General features: G+C 38.5%; 1 protein-coding gene across 1 annotated transcript in view; it reads left to right on the top strand.

Moving 5' to 3' along the window:
- Nucleotides 1–24,042, top strand: part of PCSK5 (proprotein convertase subtilisin/kexin type 5) — a gene marked incomplete at its 3' end in the record, with an annotated part of 193,093 nt that overhangs the window by 46,216 nt on the left and 122,835 nt on the right. Inside the window, exons 4-5 of the mRNA XM_009999796.1 lie at nucleotides 5,413–5,556; nucleotides 7,788–7,864. Of these exons, the coding sequence (XP_009998098.1) occupies nucleotides 5,413–5,556; nucleotides 7,788–7,864 (221 nt within the window). The remainder of the gene's footprint in view (nucleotides 1–5,412; nucleotides 5,557–7,787; nucleotides 7,865–24,042) is intronic.

The following is a 24,042-nucleotide window of genomic DNA, read 5'->3' as shown; positions in this document are numbered from 1 at the left end:
TGTAGAGAGCAATGAGGTCTCCCCTCAGCCTCCTCTCCTTCAAACTAAACAATTCCAGTTTCTTCAGCCTCTCCTAATAGGACTTATTCTCCAGACCTTTCACCAGTTTTGTAGCTCTCCTCTGGACCTGCTCCAGCACCTTAATATCCTTCTTGAAGTGAGGGGCCCAGAACTGCACACAGTACTCATGGTGTGGCCTCACCTGTGCTAAGTACAGTGGCACAATCACCTCTCTACTCGGCTTTTATTTTCTGCCTGCTTCTGCTAGAGCTTAAAAATATTATGTGCATCAACAATCAGAAATTATTTAAAGATGAAACTCAGAAGAAAATAGTTACCTATACAGTTAGCAATTGCTGTGCATCATGCACTGAATATCAGGTTTTGTCCGAGAAAAAAAAAAAAAAAAGTTGAAAGTACGCCTTCTTCTTCTAAAAATCCTTCTTTAACCTTCTCTTTATTGTGATGAAAGAATAAAAAAAAAGTGACACTCTTAAAAAGTAACAGTATTTTAGTAGTCTTAGAAAATGTAGCTCTCGAGAAGAGAAATTCTTCTTTTCTTCTCTAGAGAAGCTAAAAAACAATTTCAGATCTCATTAGCTTTACAGGATATGATGATCTTCAAAGCCTGTTGTCATGATTTCTATTACATTACACAAGCCATTTGAATTAGGAGCCTACCTTTCCAACTCTCCTGATTATGTCCCTGCTTACTTCTTACATTCCACATTAGTACTGTATCACATCAAGAGCATAAAGAAAAGAGATTATTTCTAATTTTTGCAGGAAAAGAGAGAGTTGGCAAATTTTAACTTGGAACACTGTACAAAACTGCACCTCAGAAAGCTGAACATACCATCAGGAAGTCCCCTCTACTAAAGTTAAAAGCTCATAAACTTTGCTGCCTGTGCATTTGCCTGAACAGATAAGAGCCAAATGTCCCACATTACATTCCCTTCACAGACCAGATAGATGGTCTCTTTTTTTCTGGTAGCTCCACAAAATGCCAGGCACCATTCCTTGGCCCTCTGTGTCACCCTTCTTGCTTGTGTTGATCAAGGTCAATGCATGGGCCCTCGAATGTCCTTGTTCCTCTCTGCATGATCTTGTACAATTTCTCTTGTCCTCTCCATGTTCACAAGTTAGTAGCTGACAAAACCCTGCCGACCTCCACCCCGCCAAGGGAAGATAAAAGGGGAGTAAGGAATAGACACTTAAAGGTTGGAAAATGAAACTGGAACAAGTTTACTGTAACTCCGAAAAGGCAGTAACACGTGGGATGACAAAGAAATATATAAACTTAAATACAACCAAGCTGCCGACCACAAAACTTAGTGACAGAGACAAGAAATATTACGCTAATGATAATGATAATAAGCAGTTTTTTTGAGAGGATTTCACAAAATAGCCAAGAGAAGCCAGGGTCATGTCCATGCATCGTACCATTATCAATACAGAAAATCTTTCTAATGTTATGCCTGCTTGTTAATTGAACAAAGACAGGCTTCCAAATTGTCTGTCCAAATACATCTAAATGTTCTTTTGTCTTTTTATGCTCATAAGCACTGAATTTCAAGCATGAGAAATCTTCAAGATCTGATTTTTTTCATACACCAGCCCTTTTCTTTCCTACATGTACTTCAAGAGTCTCTCAACCTTGCAGATGTTTTCTATTAAATACTAATGGTGGTGTAATTAGTCTTTTTACAATTTAATAGTCTAAAGAAAAAGATCACCCCTTGAATACCTTTTAAAAAGCTCAATAAAATTACCCTATGTAACTGGGCAATAGGTTTTTTATTCCTTTTGACAGTATCCTCCAGGCAATAGATGAAAATATGTTGAAATAGTGTTGGCCTACATCAGTTATCTAGTCATGGTACCAATGCAGGAAATTTCTGAATTACTCTATCTGCTTGAAGGGGATGGAATTTCTGTATATTAACTTATTATACACTATTCCCTTTAAAATTCAACAAACAACAATTCAAATATTAACAAATCTAATAAAAACTTCCAAGCCCACAGATTTTCTACTCTACCATGACAAATTTTGGTTTTATTCTAAAAAGTAAAAACAGCGAAATGAGCTATAAAATTCAGTACTTTCTCATTCATAGAAAATTCAATCACTCTGGATCACATAAATTCTATTATGGCCGATGTTTTATTATTTTGTATTTGGGTAACAGAGTATATTGAAACAGTGCTTCCAAATTAATTAAAAAACAGTCCTCTGCTAAGAAGCTGACAGTGCAAGTTGGATAGGTGGTAAAGAAGCAGCACATGGTTAAAGAAAAATTATAGAATGGAATCCAGTAGCAGAAAATTCCTTACAAAAATGTATTTGAAAGAAAGAGGAATTTAAGGGGTCAGGAAAGAATGCAAGTCAAACCAAGTAGTAGATGGCATCTTGGATGATGTTCAGTGTGGAACACCATATCTATACTGTATTATTATTTAAAGAGTAACTGCACTCCATGACTTAAAATGTTCCAAATAAAAGCCAAATCTGACTTATATGAAAGAAAATAATAGAATTGCAGAATCATAGAATAGCAAGGGTTGGAAGGGACCTTAAAGATCATCTAGTTCAAACCCCCTACATAGGCAGGGACACTTCCCACTAGACCAGGTTGCTCAAAGCCCCATCCAACCTGGCCTTGAACACTTCCAGGGAAGGGGCATCCACAACTTCCCTGGGCAACCTGTTCCAGTGTCTCATCACCCTCACACTAAAGAATTTCCTCCTAATGTCTAACCTAAATCTCCCCTCTTCCAGTTTAAAGCCATTACCCCTTGTCCTCTCACTCCATGCCCTTGTAAGAAGTTCCTCCCCAGCTTTCCTGTAGCCCCCTTAGATATTGTAAGGCTGCTGTAAGTTCTCCCTAGAGCCTTCTCTGGGCTGAACATCTGAACATCCCCAACTCTCTCAGCCTGTCTCCATAGGAGAGGCGCTCAGATGTCTTAGTGGCCGTCCTCTGGACAACCTGAATTATCTGGAGAAAGTCAGACAATGGGGTAAGGTATAGTTTATAGTTAAAATAGGGAACCTGAGCTCAGATGTTGACCCAAACAAAACTAGAATTCGAGTGGTAAAAGACAGTATTGGAAGAGAAGAAATAGGTGAGGAGCAGGGAAGAATAGCAGACATAAGGAATTGAGAGGAGGAAGGTGAGGAATAGAGGTGAAAAGAAAATAAAAAGGCTGGTTTTATAGGACTTGAGAAAAATATATATATTATACCCAAGATGAACGGAACCCTGTATCTGCTGTTGGAATTACTCCCACTTGGATGCTTCTTTACTGCTTTTGCATTTTGTATCTATATGTTATGTATGCTGTGATCCCAAGTTATAACTGGGCATGCAATTATGCCTGCTTTACCCCTGGAATTCCTTTAATGCAGAAAGATTTTGTTTAAACTAGCTTTCTGCCTAGTCTTGAAGCAGGCCAAGATAATTTGAGCATCAGTTTGACCTGGCACATCTCTTGAAAGAATCATTCAGAGCATGCAGTAAAGCAATAGCTGTCTCTCGTTTTGTGTTTGTCTACATGTATGTAGCAAAGCAACGGATTAATTAGCTCCCTTCAGCCATTGCCACAAAACCAGAAGTTCAGGCCAACTGAGTGTGCCAACAACATGAAGGGGAAAAGCAGTGATCTTCTGGCAGAGAGCCAGAGAGCTTGCAAGGGAATGGGGATTAAGAACCCATATGCTTGCTCAGCCGGGGTGGTTTGACGAGCATGGAAGTAAAACATTGAGCTCATCCAAGAGGAAGAGAGAAGACAGTCAGCAGAGCAGCCAAAGGATTCTTTGGCATTCCAGAGAAGAGGATAAAGGGGCAGGATAATGGCTCAGTAAATTTAATTGGAGGCCAGAGTCAGGAATCCAGATTGCCCATTGCAACAAAATGTGAATTATGATATTAATGACTTCTGCAGGAATTTTTCAATCCCTAATTCAGTAACACTTTTGAAAAATGCAAAGCACCTGGAAACATTATGCACTTTTAATGCACTTGTTTGTTCATTAGAGCGTCTCATGTGTACGATCATTACATGCAGTGTACTGGTGGCAAGCTTAGGCTGTAATTCATTACATAATGCCAGCAGGGTGAGCATTTCCAAGCAATGCACAGCACAAAAGCATTAAATTTGCCCTATACATTCTTTGGAACTGGTTCCTAAAATCCTTCAAGCTCCTTTGTGTGAGGATGGATAGAAAGAGAGAAAAAGATAGATGGATAGACAAAGAGAGAGAGAGGGAGAGAGAGATTTGAAGACACATGGAAATGACCATTTCAAATTGCAGAGTGCCAAAACATGAGGCTGAAGTGGGTACGTGAGGCAGTGGGTCAGGAAGTGAGGTGGAGCATGCTCATGTGGTCACTGTTGCTATGGTACAATTTTATTGTTTAAATTATTCCTTCCACTCTTTGCTCTTCCCCTTCCCTCTGCTGCCTGCTTTGTTGGTTTTTTTGCCTGTTGCTCTGTCTGAGCCTGGAGGAGCTGGAGGAAACCTACACCGATGAGGAGCTTGTTGAACTCCCTTCACAGGGAAAAGCTCTGCATGTAGGTTGGAGAGTCACTATGGGGCATGTGAATACCAAAAGGTCATGTCTCGTTGTCTTGGCAAGCTGGGTCTCTTCACATGAGCTGGGTGCATTCATGTCAAGGAAGCACCTTTCTGTTTTAATGTACCCTAAAGTTTTTCTCCACCATGCTGAAAGTGATTACTCTGAAAGCTATACTCCAGGCTGTTCTCAACCTAACTATCTACAATTCATCAGACACCCTAAGCTGCAAGTTTTCAGGGTTTTGTTTTGGTTACAGGTTCTTAACTGCTACTCATCTCCTGCTGATATTGCAGAAAACCTGCCAAAAGCCTTCTTTTGTAGATATAAATGAATCTGGATTAGTTTCCAGACATTCTGTCAAGAAATTATACAGCACATAAGCTCCAAAAAGCCATGTTTTTTTCCATGACCATTTCTGTACAGGCATTTGTCTAATTTTATCCACATATGGTTTGTTTTTCTGAAAAAAAATCAAATATTTAAAATGTACATTTCAAATGAGCATTCTTAACAGCCAGGAATAGTTGCATTGTTTTACACATGGTTTCTAGTGGCTCAGTATCGCTGGACACTTTGCTTTTTTATTGCTTAGCATAATGAGTAGTCAGAAAGAGAAATAAGCACAACTAGCAATTTTAATTTAATTTGGCACTTCTTTTTAATTTATTTTCAGTCTAAATGAAGATGTTGGTCTTGTATATTTGCTATTGAAATCAATGTGATCACATGCTGACTTAGATGGTACTGTTAATGTCAGTACAATAACATCTCAACCCCACAATGTTCACTGGTCTGCACCATCCAACATCTTTATCTCCTCTTCTCTCCCCAGCACTGCAGTGATAACACTCACCATTGCCAATCAGACATGAATATAGTGGGTGCTTGGAAGAGAGGTTACACTGGGAAGAATGTTGTGGTCACCATCCTGGATGACGGCATTGAAAGAAATCATCCAGACTTGATGCAGAATTATGTGAGTGTTCACAGGAGTCCAGATTTGCTGCTTTGTTATTACCTAAACAAATTTGCTGCTCCTGGAGGGAGGGAGAATCATACAAGGTTTTCCTCAAATGTTAACAACTATGGGAAGAAGGAAGTATTGCTTTTTTAAAGACTATTCTGTTGGAATATATTTACCTGGATACCTCTTGTAGCTGACTACTGAATTTCTGAAGGACTGGAAGCAATGATAGGATGCTTTTTTCTCTTTTCTGTGTTAGTATCCTCACACTGTCAGAACTGAGAAAAAGAATATAGTGCTTTTCAGTTAATGTGTGCAGCTGAAGTCCATTTATGGCCAATACATTCACCTAGCAACACAGTAGCTCTTCTCAAAGACTTAAATTTTAGGCATGTCCTTCCCTGTATTTATTTTGAATTCTATTTATATTACTGATAGAAATAATATTAAAGGAAAAGGACATGACTTGTTATGACTCACTCAGTAAAAAACAGATGTAGAGTATTTTGGGGTCTTTCTAGTAAATCTCTTTTAACTCTAGTAAGTCTACTCACAATCTTAAATAGAACTGTGTCCTTTGTTTTCTGTGTCCTATGCCTCATGTCACCTCAGAAGGAGTCTGTTTGCTTGTGATTCATCACATTTAAATGATTGGCTTAATATCCCTTGGAGGGGACATGTGAGGAGAAGTTCCTTCTCTAATGGGTGACTTCTTGTGTTAGTGCCAGAATTTGAAGCTGTTCAGAGCATCAGGACTACATTCTACTTCAGTGATTAGTCCTGTGCTGTGGGAGTAGGCATTACATGAAAGCACATGAGGACCATATCATTTCTCTGAAATAAAGTGTGCAAGGTGTACACTTACACAGGGTAAGAAAATTAAAAAACATATCTGGATTGAGTGGGACTGGTGAAGATGACCAGCACAAGTCATGTATATACCTTCAGTCCCATTACAGATGTAGACCTTGTAAAAAGGCCCTGTACAGAAGCTTTTCACCAGAGAGCATATAATCTTGACAGACCATGGAAGAGATGAAGGTGACAAAAAACACCTTTAACAGACCATCAAAAGCTACAATTGTGCCCACAGTTTAAAGCTGTTTATTTTAAATCAGCCCTACTTATATCCGTATCCATCCCTATGCTGCATGTGGAACTCAGCTTTGAAATACACGAGAATGACTGCATAAAAAAAAGTGACAGGCAAATGCCCTATTTGTCAATGTATGCTTGATCCTAATGCATGCCACAGCTTTCTTTTTAATCTCTTAAATTATTTAAACAAACCAAATATAATTTTATATCCTCAGTGAATGACCCAGGTTGTATCACATGTCACCTCATCCCTGTACTGTCCTTCTGCTGAATTTAAAGCGGCTATTTATTCCCTTACTACCTCCTCTCTTCCTTTCCTCACGCCAACAAGGAATTCCCCTAAAGCAGTACACATTGCTTGTTTGATGACAAATGCCTTCTATATGTCAGATTATTGCTGGTGTGGCTGCAAACAGGAATATTTGAGGTGGATGTGGTAACTGGTTTTGAACAAAGAAGAGATTAAAAAGAGCTGCTTGCCATGTCAACACACCACATGCTACTGAATTGATTAATGGGAGCCATACAAACCAGCAGCTATTTACTCTATAAACTATTTTCAGCTGTAAGAATCCTGGTAAATGTAAAATATGGAACAAAAATACGGAGATATCTTCCAAATATTTGAAACAGTCACCCTCCCACGAAAATGGGAATGCATTTTATGTTGCATTTCAAGCTGTATTTTTCTAACAGTATTTTTAAAAAATATTTTATTATTCTTATTGCTTGAAACTATGGCTGAAATTTCAGTCATAATTGTGCAAATAATTTCTTGGATCTTGAAACACTTAGCAAAATCTCAGTTTTGAGACTGAACTCTCTTAATTTCCAAATTTTTCTTCGAATAACAGTCTTCTGCTTACATGAAACACCACTCACTGTTTCCTCTCTGATGTTGAAACTATGTTTTTTTCAGGGCATTTGTTTTCCTTCTTTTTCAAAAAATAAAATAAAATAGAATATGTAAATCCTGTAACTATTAAAAATATAATGCTTTCCTAAAACACATAATCATCATAAGACCACAGGAATGTTAGTTAGCCTAATTAATCTCTTGTAGGAACCTGCTTAAGAATGTGTAGGCCACATGAGTCAATTGCTAATTAATGAGAAACTGGTTTTCTTTCTCCTGTTGGCTACAGGATTCGCAAGCCAGTTTTGATGTCAATGGAAATGATTTTGACCCTATGCCTCGATACGATGCCAGCAATGAGAACAAGTAAGGCGCTGTGACATTCATGACATTTTCAATATAGTTCATCAAGTAGAAAGTACCAGTTTTCTATGAAGGTCTAAGAAACTTGATTCCTCATAAAGCAGCATGATTTGCATTTAAATCTTTTGAAAGACTTATTTATGGATCTTCCATATACGAAACTTACTCTTCGAAAGCATTTGGAGCCATCCAAAAACACATAAAAATAAGTATGAAATATCTGAGCATGTGAAATAAACAATTTTCAATCCCTTTGAAATGCAGAATGTAAGAGGTGACTCTTGCTTTTCTCAGATGTCATCTCATTGAGTTATTTGGGGTTATTATGTGTGACAACTGTCTTGTTTTTTTACTCTCTTGAACTTTATAGACTTTGTGTATTGAAGAAATAGACAAGGTAATGGAGATTTTTAATTATTTTTTTTTTACCATGTTAATAATGTCTTTTGAAGTTAAGGAGATTTTACATCTGGAATTTTGATAGAAACCTTACAAGCCCAGACATGCCAAATCTGCCAGATTATTTTATCTGTGTCAAATGACTGGTTGGCCATATCTCCATGAATGACTTATTTCTTCTTCAGAGCTTTGCTTCCTGACATTTGTCATTCCAACTCTGCTCTTTGGATGTGCTGTGGTGAAGTCTGGGGGAGGCACAGAAAGGGGCATCTTGCCTGGGGAACCAGGCCGCCCTTCTGCCCGCAAGGGATTTGGGGGCAGTTATTTGTTGGTAACCTTTTTTAAACTAGGTAGTTGGCAGAAAGAAGTACCTTTCTGTGGAACTGCAAGAATTAGAGGAAGAAGAATCCTAGTAGTTGACAACATGCTAACTGTACATTTTGTTTTCTTGTGGGTTTGGGTTTTTTTGGTTGTTGTTTTTGTTTGTTTGTTTGTTTTTTTAGAAAGCATTTAGTATTGTTTGTCTGCAGAAGGGAGACTACAAGAGGTGAAACTTTGTCCTTTACCCAACTGAAATGATTTTGGGTTTGTGTTGCCTCTTCCCTACAATCCCTCAAACTTTCTCCAGAAGAATGCAGTAGGTGTGAGCTGACAGTCAGCAGCAAAACTGAAGACTGGTTTGACTAGAGAAGCCTGTTGGACCAAATTTGGATGACACTTTGGTGGGAGAATTCTTTCCTGGTCAACAACTTCTTCATAACAGCTAGGAGCTATGTTTGGACTGCCTGAATAACAGGGCCTTGTTAGGGGTAGCTCCTCTTGTTTTAACAGTGATTTTCAAGGATCTACTTTCAGCCATAGGGTGAAATAACTCTGAAAACTGAGGTGAATTCTGCCAAATTATTGTTTGGTCAGTCAGCCTGATGCTGCCTGTTGGGCCAAGATGAGAAATGTGTAAGGATTTAGCTCTTAGAAGCTATATAAATAAATGTAAATGCACACACACGCACACATCTTAGTTATGATGCCTACAAGCAGTTCAACATATTACATTGGTATTAATTTGAATTATAATACTACTTTATTTCTTTAGGACTGCAGTCTTGGTGTATGGTCTCATTCAGTTGTTCTTGTTTGATGCTGTTTACGTGCTGCCAAATATTTTCATCTAGAAACAAGCACATGCAAGAGCTGTTTCTTTCTCTTTTGCCTGCTAGGCATATCTTTCTTATCCTATTTTGATATAGAAGCTCAGTTTACTGAATTGTATCTCTTCTTCACTGGAAATCCCCTAAAGCAAGAATACCATGAGAGAATAAAAACAGAAATTCAGTAAAACCGTTTGCTTTGAAATGTGTAAATATTCTGCATGTGCAGGGTAGTGTAAGTTTAAGCAAAAAGAAAACACTTATGTGGAACAAATGGTAGATAAACACAGTCAAGTCAGTGATGAGCAAGGACTTCAGAGCTAGATGACCATATGGGAAATGATAATACTGCACTATAACTGTTAGAAGTTATCCTCAAGACACAAGTTCATTGAAACAGAAGAATAAATAGAATTCTATCAATTCTTACTCTTTCCAAAGCTTTCTATTTACGTTACAATTGAGGAATTTGATGTGTCATTTTTACATTGTTGTAGAGGTTTCTTGTCACTAGTGTAGAAAGGTCAGCATCAGTGAGTGTACTATAAAGTTTTGGTGGCTAATGACAGAAATCTCTGTTTTGGCTTGTAAGACGTTTGAGGACTACAAGCAAGGTTTATACTCATACTAGTTACCTGGAAAAGAAGTAGGACCATAGATTTTTTTTGCAGCCCTGAGTATGTAGGCATTGCCACTCAGCATGCTGCAGTAACTTATTTGTATGACTGACCACTTCAGCATCAGCCCTGTCTTTGTACTACATGTTTATATTACAGCCCTGTACGAAGTGTTGAATAGCAAGACTGCAGCTGCTTGATCAACACAAAAGAGTGGTCACACCCACTCCTTACTTCATGTTTTCTTTTTCCTCATTTCCCCAGCCTTCATGCATCTCTTCAGAGTGAATCATGCTGAGAGCTGCACTGTCGACAGCACCAACAAATTTAATTTTCAGCCAGGTCAGCCAGGTACATCATTTAGCTAAGCCTGAAGTCAGAGGAGAGCGAGACAGGTACAAGTGGGGCAAAATTAAGTGTGACCTGAACCTCTCACTGGTCATGTGAGTTGCAGTGAAATAAGGTAACTGTGTGACAGTGCCCCAAGTGCCTACAAATTGTCCACAAAACTGGGTGTGATAGACAGGCTGTTGCCAGTGGTGGCCTCCAAGGAGTTTTGAGAGAAGATGTGACAGTCAGCCTGGCCCTCTGCAAATAATCCCCAGCTGAGCTGCTGGTTTGCATCACAACATATTCCTCTCTCCTGCTGTCCACCACCCCTTCTCCCCAGGTGCATTTCAGAGACACATCCTGGCTCATCTGCATGAAAATGCTCCCATCCTTGGAGTTGGGGCATGGTGAGGGTACAGTTGGAGGCCTCACAGTTCAGGTGCATTCTGAGGGATTCAGTCTGTTTGATGCTGCTAGGAGCCAAAAACCTCCAGCTGTGAATCACAGCTGAGTTATTTTTCTTTGTCTGAGTACTGAAGTCATCACTTGCTTATAAAGTATGTCCAGAGAAAGGAGACTGCTTTCTCTTTTGTTGCTAGTTAGAATGTTATGTGGGTTATAAAATTTGACTCCTAGAGCTGGGTCATTAGATTTTTTGTGCCTTGCCTCCCTGGTGAATACTCTCACTGCCCAGTTCCTGAGGACCTGCCATGGGATGTGGTGGTAGGGGAACAGTTACTGTGCTGTACTGAGCTTCGTCAGTCTTATCAGGAAGTACAGCATCAGTGTACTGTACTGTCATCTTTTGGACCCAGAGGCATGTGAAGCATATAATGTAAGATTATTTGGCAACCTAATAACCACTTAGAGGCTCAGTATTTCCAATTAGCAGGAACACTGAGCCTGCACCTAACACTGCACGGAACACTAAGCAGCACCTAAGCATCTTCAACTTTTGGGGCTGGTCACCCTTCCTTCCTTAGTTTCCACTGGACTCAGTAAGAGTTGAACAACTACCTACATACTGAAAAGCACTACTAGTAGTCTCTATATTTTTATGTGTCTAAAATATCTTCGGAAATTGGGGCAGGAATTCTGACTATCCAGCATACAAGGTCATTTGGCACTAGATACTCCAGTTGTGCATGAATGTTGAGGTAACCATAACCAGGGAATGTTCTGAAAGCTGTGCTTCATAATGTGCAAGATCAATTTGGTTGATTCCTGCTTCCTGCTATAACAACTGGACAACATTGTGTAATGGTGATTTGTGTCTTCCAGTAAAGGTGGGATATACATTGCTTTGTGAAATTATCTAGTTTATTCTACCTCATTCGATAACCCAAAATTAAGGGATGGAAATGATAAACAGTAAAAAGAATTGCTATAAAAATAAGCAGGTGTCTCTGGGCAGCTTTGCACGCAGTTGTAAAACATCAGGGTACTGGATCTGTTTGCTAATTTTTCCTTTTTTTTTTTATTAATAGTGAAGGCTTTTTGTTGCTCGGGCTTATTGGTGAGAAAAAGGGAAAGATAAAAAATTATCAGGGGGATTGTGCAGCAACTATACATAACCAGAGTGGTACTTTCCAAAATTGTATTTCTGAATTTTTACATTAAATCTTATATTAGCTAAGAAGACTAGGTAGATTAGACCAATCTTTCAAGGCTTGTAGTCAAAATCAGGGTTGAATGATAGTTTCTTTAACTACTATCGTATGTAGGAGTTCTGCCAGAACTTTACTTTGGTTTCTACAAATTGGCAACAAATCACAAAGCTTATAAATGGCACAGGTCTGCACTAGAGCTTCCTTTTGCTCAGAGGCTAAAGACAGCAGTCAGCTGTGGATGAAGTCATTCCTGTTTGCATCTTGTTTTGGTTTACTGCTGAGTACTGCTGCTTTATTATTTTTCTGTTATTCTGCCATTACCTGTAAACATATATTTTGAAAGAGCTAGACAGCCACAGGTCCTTAGACAAAATGGTACTCTACATGTTGTATAGCCTCAGAAATAAAACAGAAATGTTCACAGTGTCAAGACATTTTGCTATTTTGACCAAACAAATGTTTTTTCGGTTTAATGAGAAATTTCTTGGGGATGATATGTCAGAGCTTAGGTCTTATTCTGCTCACAGGTACTTTTATAGAACAGAACCTTTTAAAAAAACTCCTTTAAATAGTACCAGTTGACTTCAGTGCAGTTCTTATTAAACTTATGCAAGAAAAAGTAAAAATAAGCTGTTGTTTCTGTCTTGGAGAAATTGAGTCACTCTTTGGATGCCTCTTCAATATTTTTCAGTGATGCATCCCACTATATAAATAACTTAATTTAATAACCTTCTAAATTATTTTTAAATTAGTGTAAGATTTTTGGGACACAGCAGTTTTTTGCTGCTCAAAAATCATAAGAAACACAAGCTGCTTATGTATAAACTTTGCAGTATCTGACAGCTTCACATTTTTTTCTCACATTTGGCTTGAGCCAACATATTGACATTGTTTTTCTGCAATACCCATTCCAATTCATTGTTACTTTACTTTGCCAGTCACATTAATGTAGGTTCTCAATAAAATGCCAAAAGCTTAATTTTCTTTCAAGAGTGACAGTCTGCTTGTGTCAAAGACCTGTAGCATGTCCCAAGTAATTTAATCAGAATGGATACTAGATATTTGACAGTCAGATCAGCTTCTGTTGCCTCCTGGATGGTCAAAAATAGTAAAATTTAAAAGGTTCATTGACTGCTGTGACACTTTCAGAGCAAGTATCTGAAGAACTGAGCAGAGTCAAATACAGGGAGCCTGGAGTCTCTCATTGCTGGCTTGAAACATCATCTCAAAAAGGTTCTCACTGCACCAGTGTGATAGAAAAGAGTGCTGACGATTGAGGGTATTTGTCAATGTAGGTTATGCTTTTTGATTGCCAGTATGCACCTGTTGCTATTGTTTTGAAATTGACTGTATTGTGTGCTGCAGACAAAACTGAAGGGAAGATAAGCTGTGCTAAGAAGCATTGCTGCACCATCTTCTGCTTTATTTTTTGTGTAAAAAACAATTCTGCTGTCAGATGGCTAGTTACAACAACACAACAACAAAAAAGACCTTGGCACTTTTTTTAGACTAGTTACTACTTTATTTTACTATATTGCTCAAGGCTTGCAAACAGGACTGAACTGCAAATCCTAAGGCTCACACCTGCAGGGAGGACCTAGGAGAGCCAGTGATTAAGTTGTGGAAGAAGGCTAGAGATAAGCTGAAGAAAGGTATCTGCTTTCAGGAGAAGGCTCCATAGTGTCTTCTCTTTTTCTGTACTGTGATTTTTCTTCTTGACTTTCTCCAGCCTCTGGAGGCTTAAAATCCAAAGGATACAGTGGTGGTGTCATCTGGCAGAATGTGATCCATCCAAGGCCAGTGAAGCATCTCTGATAGCAGATAAATCTTCCTTAATAGGAAGGTAGTTTAGAGCAGAGTATTAACTTATATATATTAACTTATATATATATATAAATATGTATATACCTATACATACATATATGTATTTCAGATCAATAGATCAAATGCTTACACTGAGGGCGGTATTGATAATTCCAGGTACCAGTGTCTTGGTGTCACTGCAAATTTAAAGGACTCTGGTTAGGATTGTTAAGAAGATGCAGATTTGGATTGTTTTCTCTGAGCTGGTGAAGTATTCGTTTACAAAAATCAGGATCTGAACCAAACAGTCAGGAGTCTTTGGTATAGCAGCTACATTCAGAGATTGCAATCATTATTTATCATGTTTTGGTTCTATTCTGATTTTAAACTCATTGCCCTCATGGTCATATCTGTTGTGCTACAATTATAACAGATGTTAATAATGAAATAGGGGTCAGTCTATGTCAGCTTACAATGACATTGCCACATTTTACAATGATCTGTGTTAGTGATTCATCAGCTAGCCGCCAAGTTAATTACAATCTAGTGACCCAACCAAGTGTCTAGGGGCATGATGCAGCATGGAGATCATGAGACATTAGGTCTGTGTTGCTTGCCAGTAACTGTAGTTAAAGGTTCCTCCTTTTCTCCTGCCCCTTTGTTCTGCCTTGGTGAGGCCGCATCTGGAATATTGTGTCCAGTTCTGGGCCCCTCAGTTCAAGAACAGGGAACTGCTTGAAAGAGTCCAGCGCAGAGCCACAAAGATGATTAAGGGAGCGGAACATCTCCCTTATGAGAAAGGCTCAGGGAGCTGGGTCTCTTTAGCTTGGAGAAGAAGAGATTGAGGGGCGACCTCATCAATGTTTACAAATACGTGAAGGGCGAGTGTCTGGAGGACGGAGGCTTTTTTCAGTGGTGTCCAGTGATAGGACAGGGGGCAGTGGGTGCAAACTGGAACATGGGAGGTTCCACGTAAACATCAGAAAAAACTTCTTTACTGTGAGAGTGTCAAAGCACTTGAACAGGCTGCCAGAGAGGTTGTGGAGTCTCCTTCTCTGGAGACATTCAAAACCTGCCTAGACATGTTCCTGTGTGATGTGCTCTAGGTGATCCTGCTCTGCTAGGATCTAGATGATCTTTTGAGGTCCCTTCCAACCCCTAAGATTCTGTGATTCTGAGATTCTGTTCCAGTGTAAAATTGTGAAAACAAGGGAAGTAAACATTGCAGCTTACAAAACTGTACTGTGCTGAATTAGGGTAATTTTTACAGATTCATCTGGAGCAAATTTTTCTTCACTTTCTCTTTTAACTGTTACTTAAGATGATGCCCTGTCTGCTGTTACCCAAGGAACTTGCCTGTCCTTCAGGTGGCCGTACCTCGGGTGTAATCACCATACGTCCTTTGTTTCTTTCAGGAAAGGACTGAAGATCTTGGAGCATGTGTGTAAACATTTTTAGAAGAAAATTTTATTTCCTTGAAAAAGAAATACTGTAGAAACATGAAGCATGAATCCCCACCAAAAAGTGCATATGATAATGTTTTTCTTTTAATCTAGAGTAGGGTTTTAACCTATGGGAAGAGATAAGGTGTGCAATAAAACAGAGCAGAAAGCAAGTGATGGTGTTTTGAAATTCTCATGTCTTCTGCTTCAGAATAAAATGTGTGTTCATTTGAAGCTTTTGGAGAGTAAGTGGGACCCCAGAATTGCTGGTAGCTGAAGACAATTAGCCGGGCTAGAGAAGAGGCAGTCTTTGTCAAGCTGATTCACTCACCCACAACTAGCACCCTCATCACTCGTCTCTATGGTGAGTCCCTTGTGAGAGCATTTCATATTAACAAGACAATGAAAAATCAATTGGACTACAGGGCTTGATTCAGTAGCCTTTTGATTCCAGGTTCCAGTTTCAATAGTGAAAAATATCCTAATGAAGTTTTGTCAAACTGCCAAAAATTGGGGTTTTTTGTAAACTCTTCTAATTGGCTCATTATATTATCACATTGCATTATGTAATCCTTTGTGAAGTCCACAAGGGAGATCAGTTACAATTTTTTGAGAGCCAAAGGAGAGACATCTCTTTGAGTAGTCATTGAACTCCAGTTGCTCAGAGATGAAAACAGTAGTCCTTTTTCACTACCTTGGTATTGTTTGCTGAGAGGTATTTCTCACTGTCCAAACTGCTGTTTGAGTAGCAGTGCTTTTCTTTTTTATAATGAATAAGACTCTCATGGTCTCAAAACAATTAACCACAACTCTACAGGAAATACTTTTTCCTGTTTCCACTTACTGAAGTATCAGATAATGAGCTCAGAAATAAAATGAAGTTCTGAAGTGTTATGCAACCACTTCTAGTTCTTTTATGTAAACAATTGATAACAATGAGTCAGATCTTCCAATTCAAAGTCAACAATAGGAAGGATATAAGCTTTGATAGTCATGGTATTTGTGACATTCACTTTTCTGAATTATTTTTCATGGAGAGTTAGAAATTAAAGGGTTGGGTTTTTTTCAGATTGTTTTATTCCCAGAGTTGGTATTCCCTCTAAGTATGCATCTGTATTTTGAGGTTTTGAATTTTGGAGAAGAGTGTATAATTACATAAAGGAAGACCTGGGAAACTATGGGCCAGTCAGTCTCACCTCTGTGCCTGCTAAGATCATGGAGCAGATGATCCTGAAGGCTCTGCTAAGGCATATGAAAAATGAGAAGGTAGTTGATGGCAACGAATGTGGTTTCATCAAGGGCAAATTGTGCCTGACAAATTTCGTGGCCTTTTATGTTTGGGGTCTTAGCATCAATGAAGTACAAAAGAGCATATTATGTCATCTACCTGGACTTGTGCAAAGCATTTGACACTGTCCTGCATGACATGCTGGTCTCTTAACTGGGAAGATACGAATCCGGTGGGTGGACCACTCAGTGGATAAGGAATTGGCTGGATGATTACACTTGAAGAGTTGTGGTCAATGGCTTGATGTCCAAATGGAGACCAGTGACAAGTGGCATTCCTCAAGGGTCAGTACTGGGACTGGTGCTGTTTAACATCTTTGTTAGCAACATAGATAGTGGCATTGAGTGCACCCTCCGCAAGTTTGCTGATGACACTAAGCTGTGTAGTGAGGTCAACATGGTGGAGGAAAGGGATGCTATCCAGAAGGACCTTGGCAGGCTTGAGAGGTGGGCCCATGAAAACCACATGAAGGCCCAGTGCAAGGTCCTGCACATGGATCAGGGCAATCCCAAGCACAATTACGGGATAAGTGAAGAATGGATTGTTAGAACAGCCCTCAGGGGAAGCACTTCAGTGTGTTGGTTGATGATAAGCTCAACATGAGCCAGCAATGTGTGCTTGCAGCCCCGAAAGCCAGCTGTATCCTGGGCTGTATCAAAAGAAGTGTGGCCAGCAGGTCAAGGGAGGTGATTCTCCCTTTGTACTCCACTTTCATGAGGCCCCAGCTGGAGTACTGTGTCCACTTTCTGGAGTCCCCAACTCATGAAGGACATGCCATTGTTGGAGCAAGTCCAGAGAAGGGCCATGAAGCTGATCCAAAGGCTGGAGCACCTCTTTTATAAATACAAGCTGAAAAAGTTTGGGTTGTTCAGCCTGTAGAAGAGAAGGCTCTGGGTAGATCTTACAGCAACTTTCCAGTATCTAAAGGGGCTACAGGAAAGCTGGGGAGGTACTTTTTACAAGGGCATTTAGAGATAGAACAAGGAGTAATGTCTTTAAACTGGAATAGGGTAGACTGAGGTTAGACATTAGGAAGAAATTCTGTAGTGGGATGGGGATGAAACACTGGAACAGGTTGCCCAGGGAAGTTGTGGATGCTCCATCCCTGGAAATGTTCATGGCCAGATTGGATGGGGCTGGGAGCAACCTGCTGTAGTGGGAGGTGTCTCTGTTCATGGCAAAGGGCTTGGCAGATAGCAGTTGGTCATTAAGGTCCCTTCCAACTTGAACCATTGTGTGATTCTGTGAACTACAGTAGGCAAGTTTTAATTCCGTAAAATAGTAGAGCAGTTTCAAGTTTCATATATTTATGCATATAGGTAGAATTTGAAAACACAAATACATTTCTATGTATTGTCGCCTTTTCAGAGCTTTTAGGTATTTGAGAAAATTAAAGAATGGATTAATCTTCTGTATGTGGTAATTGGTTTTGCTATCTGATTTCATATTAGTCAGCTCAATCAAAGTGCAAAATGTGTCTGATTTCTCAGCCAAAACACACAGGCACAAAATATAATATTGATTCCTCCTTTAATGCTTGTGGCATCAAAAGCAGACCCCTAATTACAGGTTTGATAAAGCAATTGTGAATCCAGTGTCAAATCTTTTTAATTGAAACATTTTTCTAAATAACATGCTCTTCACAGCTGAACTCTGCAAAATTATGCTATAATCAAATGTCTTAATAGTGTTAGTAGGTTTTATCATAGGACCTTTTTAGGTCAAAACTGTCAAAACATTTCTTACAAATGAAAAAAAAAATGCATCTGCCTGTTGCTGTAAGCAGGCTTATTTCTTATAGCCTGGTTTTACATTACTGTGATTTTGGTTTTTTTCTCAAAGATACACTGTCAAGTTACTGACTTTTAGCAAAGTCGTATTTCTCTGTTGAAGATAAGTTACCTCTTTTTCCTGAAGAAAAACAATTAAGGTAGAGAAATTCAGATACAGAAGTAAAGCAGGTATCTATCATAGACATAGATTGTGCTGATGATGTCTATGCAACAAAAGTTAAACCTGCTTTGAAAATTGTTTGTATTTCTATGAAGTCCCAAAGGAATTGTTGAATGTCTGATTTTAGTAAATGCAGGTAGAGATTATGGTCTGCTTACTTCTCCAGTATGTGAGATGGTGAGGTTGTTGGCTAGAGGTGTCAAAGAGTGCCACAGAGAGTGTAATGAGAAGATATGTGTTACTTCACCTTTCTGCCCAAACTTACATCTCTGCAGTACTCTTCTTAACACTCCATAAACATCCACTGAGCAGTTACTAACTTGTTCTGCAGTTTAGTGAGTGCATGAGAATTAGATTTCTTATTCTGAGACCTCTTTTCCAATTAGGAGCAAACTTGCTACTTATGAATCAATTATATGTTTCATTAAAAAACAACTATCAACACAGATTAGAGTAAGACTTGAACTTATTTCAATGATTTCATCATTCATCTTTGAAATGCAGCTTTAAACAGGAATGGGAGGTCTGCTTAATGCAGAACAGCATCAAATTAAATTTAGGATTAAGTACAGTACATATATTGCTCAGTGCCATTCGAAATTGTGCTCAGAAATCAAAATATGCAGGAAGGGTGTCTTTGAGCCTGAATATGGTGGAGACTCAAATTATAAAACATTCAGTTCTTTAGAATTTTGCCATAGCAGTCATGTACTATTAGAAATAGAGTATGCAGAACTCTTAAACATCCATGACCTGCTTGTACATCTCTTTTGCTCCTGTTTTTTTGCCTTATGATCTTGGGATCATTTGAGCTGTCAGCATCTTCCTTGCATGAAAGTAGTAATATTTTTTTCCCTAAAAGCATTTCACCATAGTGTTTTTGGAAAGTTCAAAGGGTTGCTTTTCTTACCAAGGGGGCCTAAACGTGAAACTCCAGATCTGCGTTCTTGTATTCATAGGATATTTTTCATTTCTGCTTAGGTGTGATTTCAGTAGAACTGATGCAAAATATTTTATAAGGTTTTTCTTTCTGTTTCAATTGTTTTTTCATTGCATAGAAATGATGGGGCTCTAATGTGGAGATTTTGAAGTAAAAGGGGACTACTCAAGCACCTGAGAACTCTCCAACTCATTAGTCTGAATGAAAAACATTTATCAGAATAAATAGTGACTGATAATATACTGTCATGTAAAAGCTTGTGAACAAAAATGTGGAGTAAAATGTGGATAAAATATCTGATTACAGACTGTGCCTGTAACAGAGCAGGGTCATGGCCATGAATTCAAGGTGATAAAGAACGTAGGGATTAGTGTTAGTCATGGTGGCCTGGGAATGTTGGCAGTCATTATAAAAGGATATTTAATGGCTTATTTTTCCTAGTTGCATCGGGTTGTACTAGATGTGGTTGGGGCATAGTTAATTTTCTCCTCAGCAGCCCTTATAGTGCTATGTATTAGATTTGTGACCAAAGCAGTGTTGATGACTCATGCCTGAAGTGATGACTACTGCTGAAGTGTGCTTGCACAGTGTGAAGGCCATCTCTGTTTCTCGTGCTGCTCCATCAAGCAAGGAGGCTAATGTTGCTCCAGAGGCTAGAAGGGGATACATCCCAAGCCACTTAACTTCATGCTCAGCAACAAAGCTGGGGGAAAGTTTTTTCCAAAGTAACAGTTGCTCATAGTGGCTGGTCATTGCTCTGCAGGTGGGACGTGATTAGCAGTTGCCCATGCATCCCTTGGTTGTGTTTTTTTTTCTTTTTCTCCCCTCTTTATTTATTGAACTGTTTTTGTCTCAGCTGTCAAGTTTTTCTCACCTTTGCTCTTTCAGTTCTTTCCTCTGTCCCAATGGGAAAGGGAGAGAGTGACTGTGTGGGGTTAACTGCCTGCCAGAGTCAATACCCCAACTTTTTAATAACCTACTTGTTCCCAGGAGTAATTCTAATAGCTTTGGAATGGTTCTATGTGGTAATAGATATCTGAAGCATTATTCCTGTGAGCCCAATTTCATGGTGAAGTTGAACACAAGATCTGTGGTGAGATACTCTCTGTGTATGTAGGCATGCTTGGGTAAAGGGACTTAACGCTCCAGAGAAGTACCCAAATGTGGAGTTATTGCAGAGCTGCTGATCCACTGATCCCTGAAAAGTAGCACAAAACTGACACCTGTAGCAGTGGAAGTGACTGGATGAAGCATGGGGCAGTGCAGGTAGAAAACAGTTGAGGAAAACTAGAAAAACATCTTTACTTCTTCACTTCTGTTAAATCATATAATTTCAGGTAATGCATGTGGCAAGAGCAGATACACTTGTCAGAGGAATTTGTGATAGCTCCAAATACCAGATACATAGGAAATTTATCACCAAAGCAGGTGATAAGACCCCTTTAAATCTTATAAACCAGCTTGCCGGCTATGAGATCAAATAGATTAAAAGCATTAACCAAATAAATTCCATCACTTTGTTTCTTTATTCACAATTAGGTTGCAATGTAGTCTTTTAATTCACAGGTCAGAACTCTACCATGAGCCAACATTAATATGAGAAAAGATATTCCTGCCTGTCATGGGCTTAAATGCAGTTTGCTAGCTTATGCAGGGATGCTGATAACTGTCAGATCTAAGATTTATTCCTGTCTTTGTTTACAGATACAATATGATTATTTGCTTATAGAGCAAAGAAAAGGGTGTAGAATTTGTGTTTATTCTGAAAGTTATTATTAAGCTGTGGCTGTTCTAGTAGATGTGTTCCTTCAAGGCTTGAATTTGCAATTTAACTGCTACATATCTCTTTGGTAGAAAGAATAGTCATATTTTCTTACACCCACCAATATGACTTTTTAAGACTGTAGACATTATAGTAAAAGGCGGTGAAATGAAAACAGGTGAGAAAGCAAATTTGCAAGGTTTAGTAAATCACTCTTTTACTGCACTCAGAAAACATGATGACAGACTACTTAGTCTGTATCCATCTCGTCCAAAGTTCTTCTTTTTGCTTACTGTATAGATAACATGGTGTAGCCAGTTCATAGTGACCTTTCTCAAGTACAAGCATGTTCACTGTAGGTGGTGCATTTGGAATTTTCAGCAGCAAATTTCTAGCAAGCTCTACTCATCTCCAAGCCTGTGTTTTCTAAGGCTAGTATCTTAGTTAAAAATAGGTTTTTTTTCCTAGGAATAGGAAATGCATGACCTAGCCGAAAATACTCATTGTGTCAGTATTTCAGTTATTACTCTAAAGCTTTGAAAAAATATTGAAAAGTGTAATATATCATCAACTTTAGATAGCTCTATATTCAGAAATGCTGATAATGTTTAATTCGTGAAACTTAATTAATAAGCCTGCAGCTGAAGTTAATAGGAAAGATTGATTAAGCATACTAAGACTTTCTGATTTGTGTAAGCAATATTGGGAGTGACACTCACTTCCTTTGCAATCTGAGTCCTTGTTCCCAAATTAGGATTAATTTTAGACTCCAAAATCATTAAAAAAACTACTCTCATTATCCATATACTTGCATAAAAAGAAGAGGTGTAAGGACATATTTTCCAGGTCTCATCTTAAATATACTAATGTCATGTGGAAACATTTTGTTTTTGTAATTAAGGGTCAATTAAGGTGATATAAAACATTGTTAAAATGTATAAGAAGAGGTCTGCAAAGATTTTTTTTTAATTGTTTAAATACATTTATTTTACATTTATTTTACATTTACATTTATTTTTGGGGGGGGGTTAAATCCATGCAATTTGTAAATAACATACTTGTTGATGAAGCAACACAACTGCTGACAACATCTAGAAACATATCCAATGATTTTGTGAGGTTTCCTGTTGATTTATGTATTTCTTGCCAGTCTTCTTTTATTAAGACATACAGATATTTGCAGATTTGGGTGTTTGTTTGATTGCTTTGGGGATTAGGTATTTTCAATTAGAAGACTGTGTAGTGAATTGACTAAAAATGGCAAGAATACCTTTGTCTCAAAACTTCCAGAGTTTTTTTGCAAGGATGTAAAAGTTTCTTGCATAGAGATGGGAAGAGAAAGACAGGGTGTGTCTGAGGCACCTGCTAAGGTTATTTTCTTTTTAGCTGGGATCTGTAAGTATCCAGATAACCTTTCTTTGGCATGGGGCAGCATCATTTTGCAAACTTACACATTATAGCATTATTAAGACTTTAGAGAACAGTGCTATTACTTGGGAATAGGAAGTGTTATGAACATTATTTCCTCCTCAGCTTCCATGTTCAGGATTTGTCTTGTGATTATTTTCATAGGCAGTTTTTTGGCTTTCCAGGTATTACACCCTCTAAGCTTGGGTGCTCAGCAACTCTGAGACACAGGTTGGTATAGCAAAGGAAAGGTGAAGTCTGTATGTCCAGAGTTTTTCCTGTGTCTCATCTTCCTATTTTTCCCTGCGTCCAGCATCTGATTGTTCTCTTTGGGGTTAGAGTTGCCTTGATATGAAAGCATAACATGTCCATGGCTTTCGTTTGTCCTTTTTTCAGTATGTCATGAATGAAGTGATGAAACTATCTAGTCTCACAGATTAAGAATGAGAACAGTAGACAGATACTCAGTTCTTCCCAGGTATTTATGCTGGTCTTCTGGCTGCACACAAAAAGGGATCAACCCCCTCATATACATAAAATGATTGTCAGGACTGCTTGGAGCACATTCTCCTTGCTCTATGACTTTCCATCCTTTCAACAGCCTCTCAACCAGTCTGAATTAAGTTTAAAAAATCTTCCTGCTTATGTGGCAGAGGAGCCTTCAGGTCTATGCAAATGAAATAGTCTTTTTCATTAGGTAAATATAGATAACAATATACTGTTCCAAGGTAATACTGACCTTGATGTTGCTGCTGAACACATTTAATTCCAGTGCACAGGAACTAAATTGTATTGCTTTTACTTGTGATTTGCTTTAATGAATGAGGACAAGAATTGGAAGATCTCAGTTCAGAGTTTTGCTGTTTGCTGGCTTTCAGACTTTTTCATTTCTTCTCACCAATGCCTTTTTCCTTTCAGAAATTTTACCTTGGTTTAAATATATTAAGACATTAGTAAATAATTATTTTGAGACATTAAACTATATACTCAGCTAAATAGCTTATTTGCTGATATATTCTTATTCTATGTTATATTTCATTGGCTCCATCAGAACATCTATTCACTGTTTGTTTTGCCTTTGATAGAAAATACAGAAGAAAGGCATATTTGTTTTATACATTCAAATTCAATTTCTCACTCACAAAAACAAAGTGGAAAAGTGGTAATTAGTATTGTAGAAGCACAGCCCTTTGCTAGGCTCATATCAGAGCTTCATTCTTGTGACAAATGAGTGGCTTAGTGCAACTAGCAAATGCAGAGAGTGGCAAGGCAGCGTTGCTGTTACACACACAGTTATATTTAAGATGTGTGTGTCTGAGAAGTGAAGTGCTCCATGTGTTTGTTTTAATGCTGTCATCTTTGATTTTATTTGTGAGAAATAGATAATTTCAAGTTACTATTTCAGTAACTTCCCATAATGATAGAAACATCATTAGACTTGGGGACCTTGATTCAAGCCAGCTTCCAGCCTTGTGCTGTAAT

This window comes from Chaetura pelagica, unplaced genomic scaffold (genome assembly GCF_000747805.2).
Source record: "Chaetura pelagica isolate M959 unplaced genomic scaffold, ChaPel_1.0 scaffold216, whole genome shotgun sequence".
NCBI classification, from domain to species: Eukaryota; Metazoa; Chordata; class Aves; order Apodiformes; family Apodidae; genus Chaetura; species Chaetura pelagica.
This window is presented reverse-complemented; position numbering and strand designations above follow the sequence as displayed.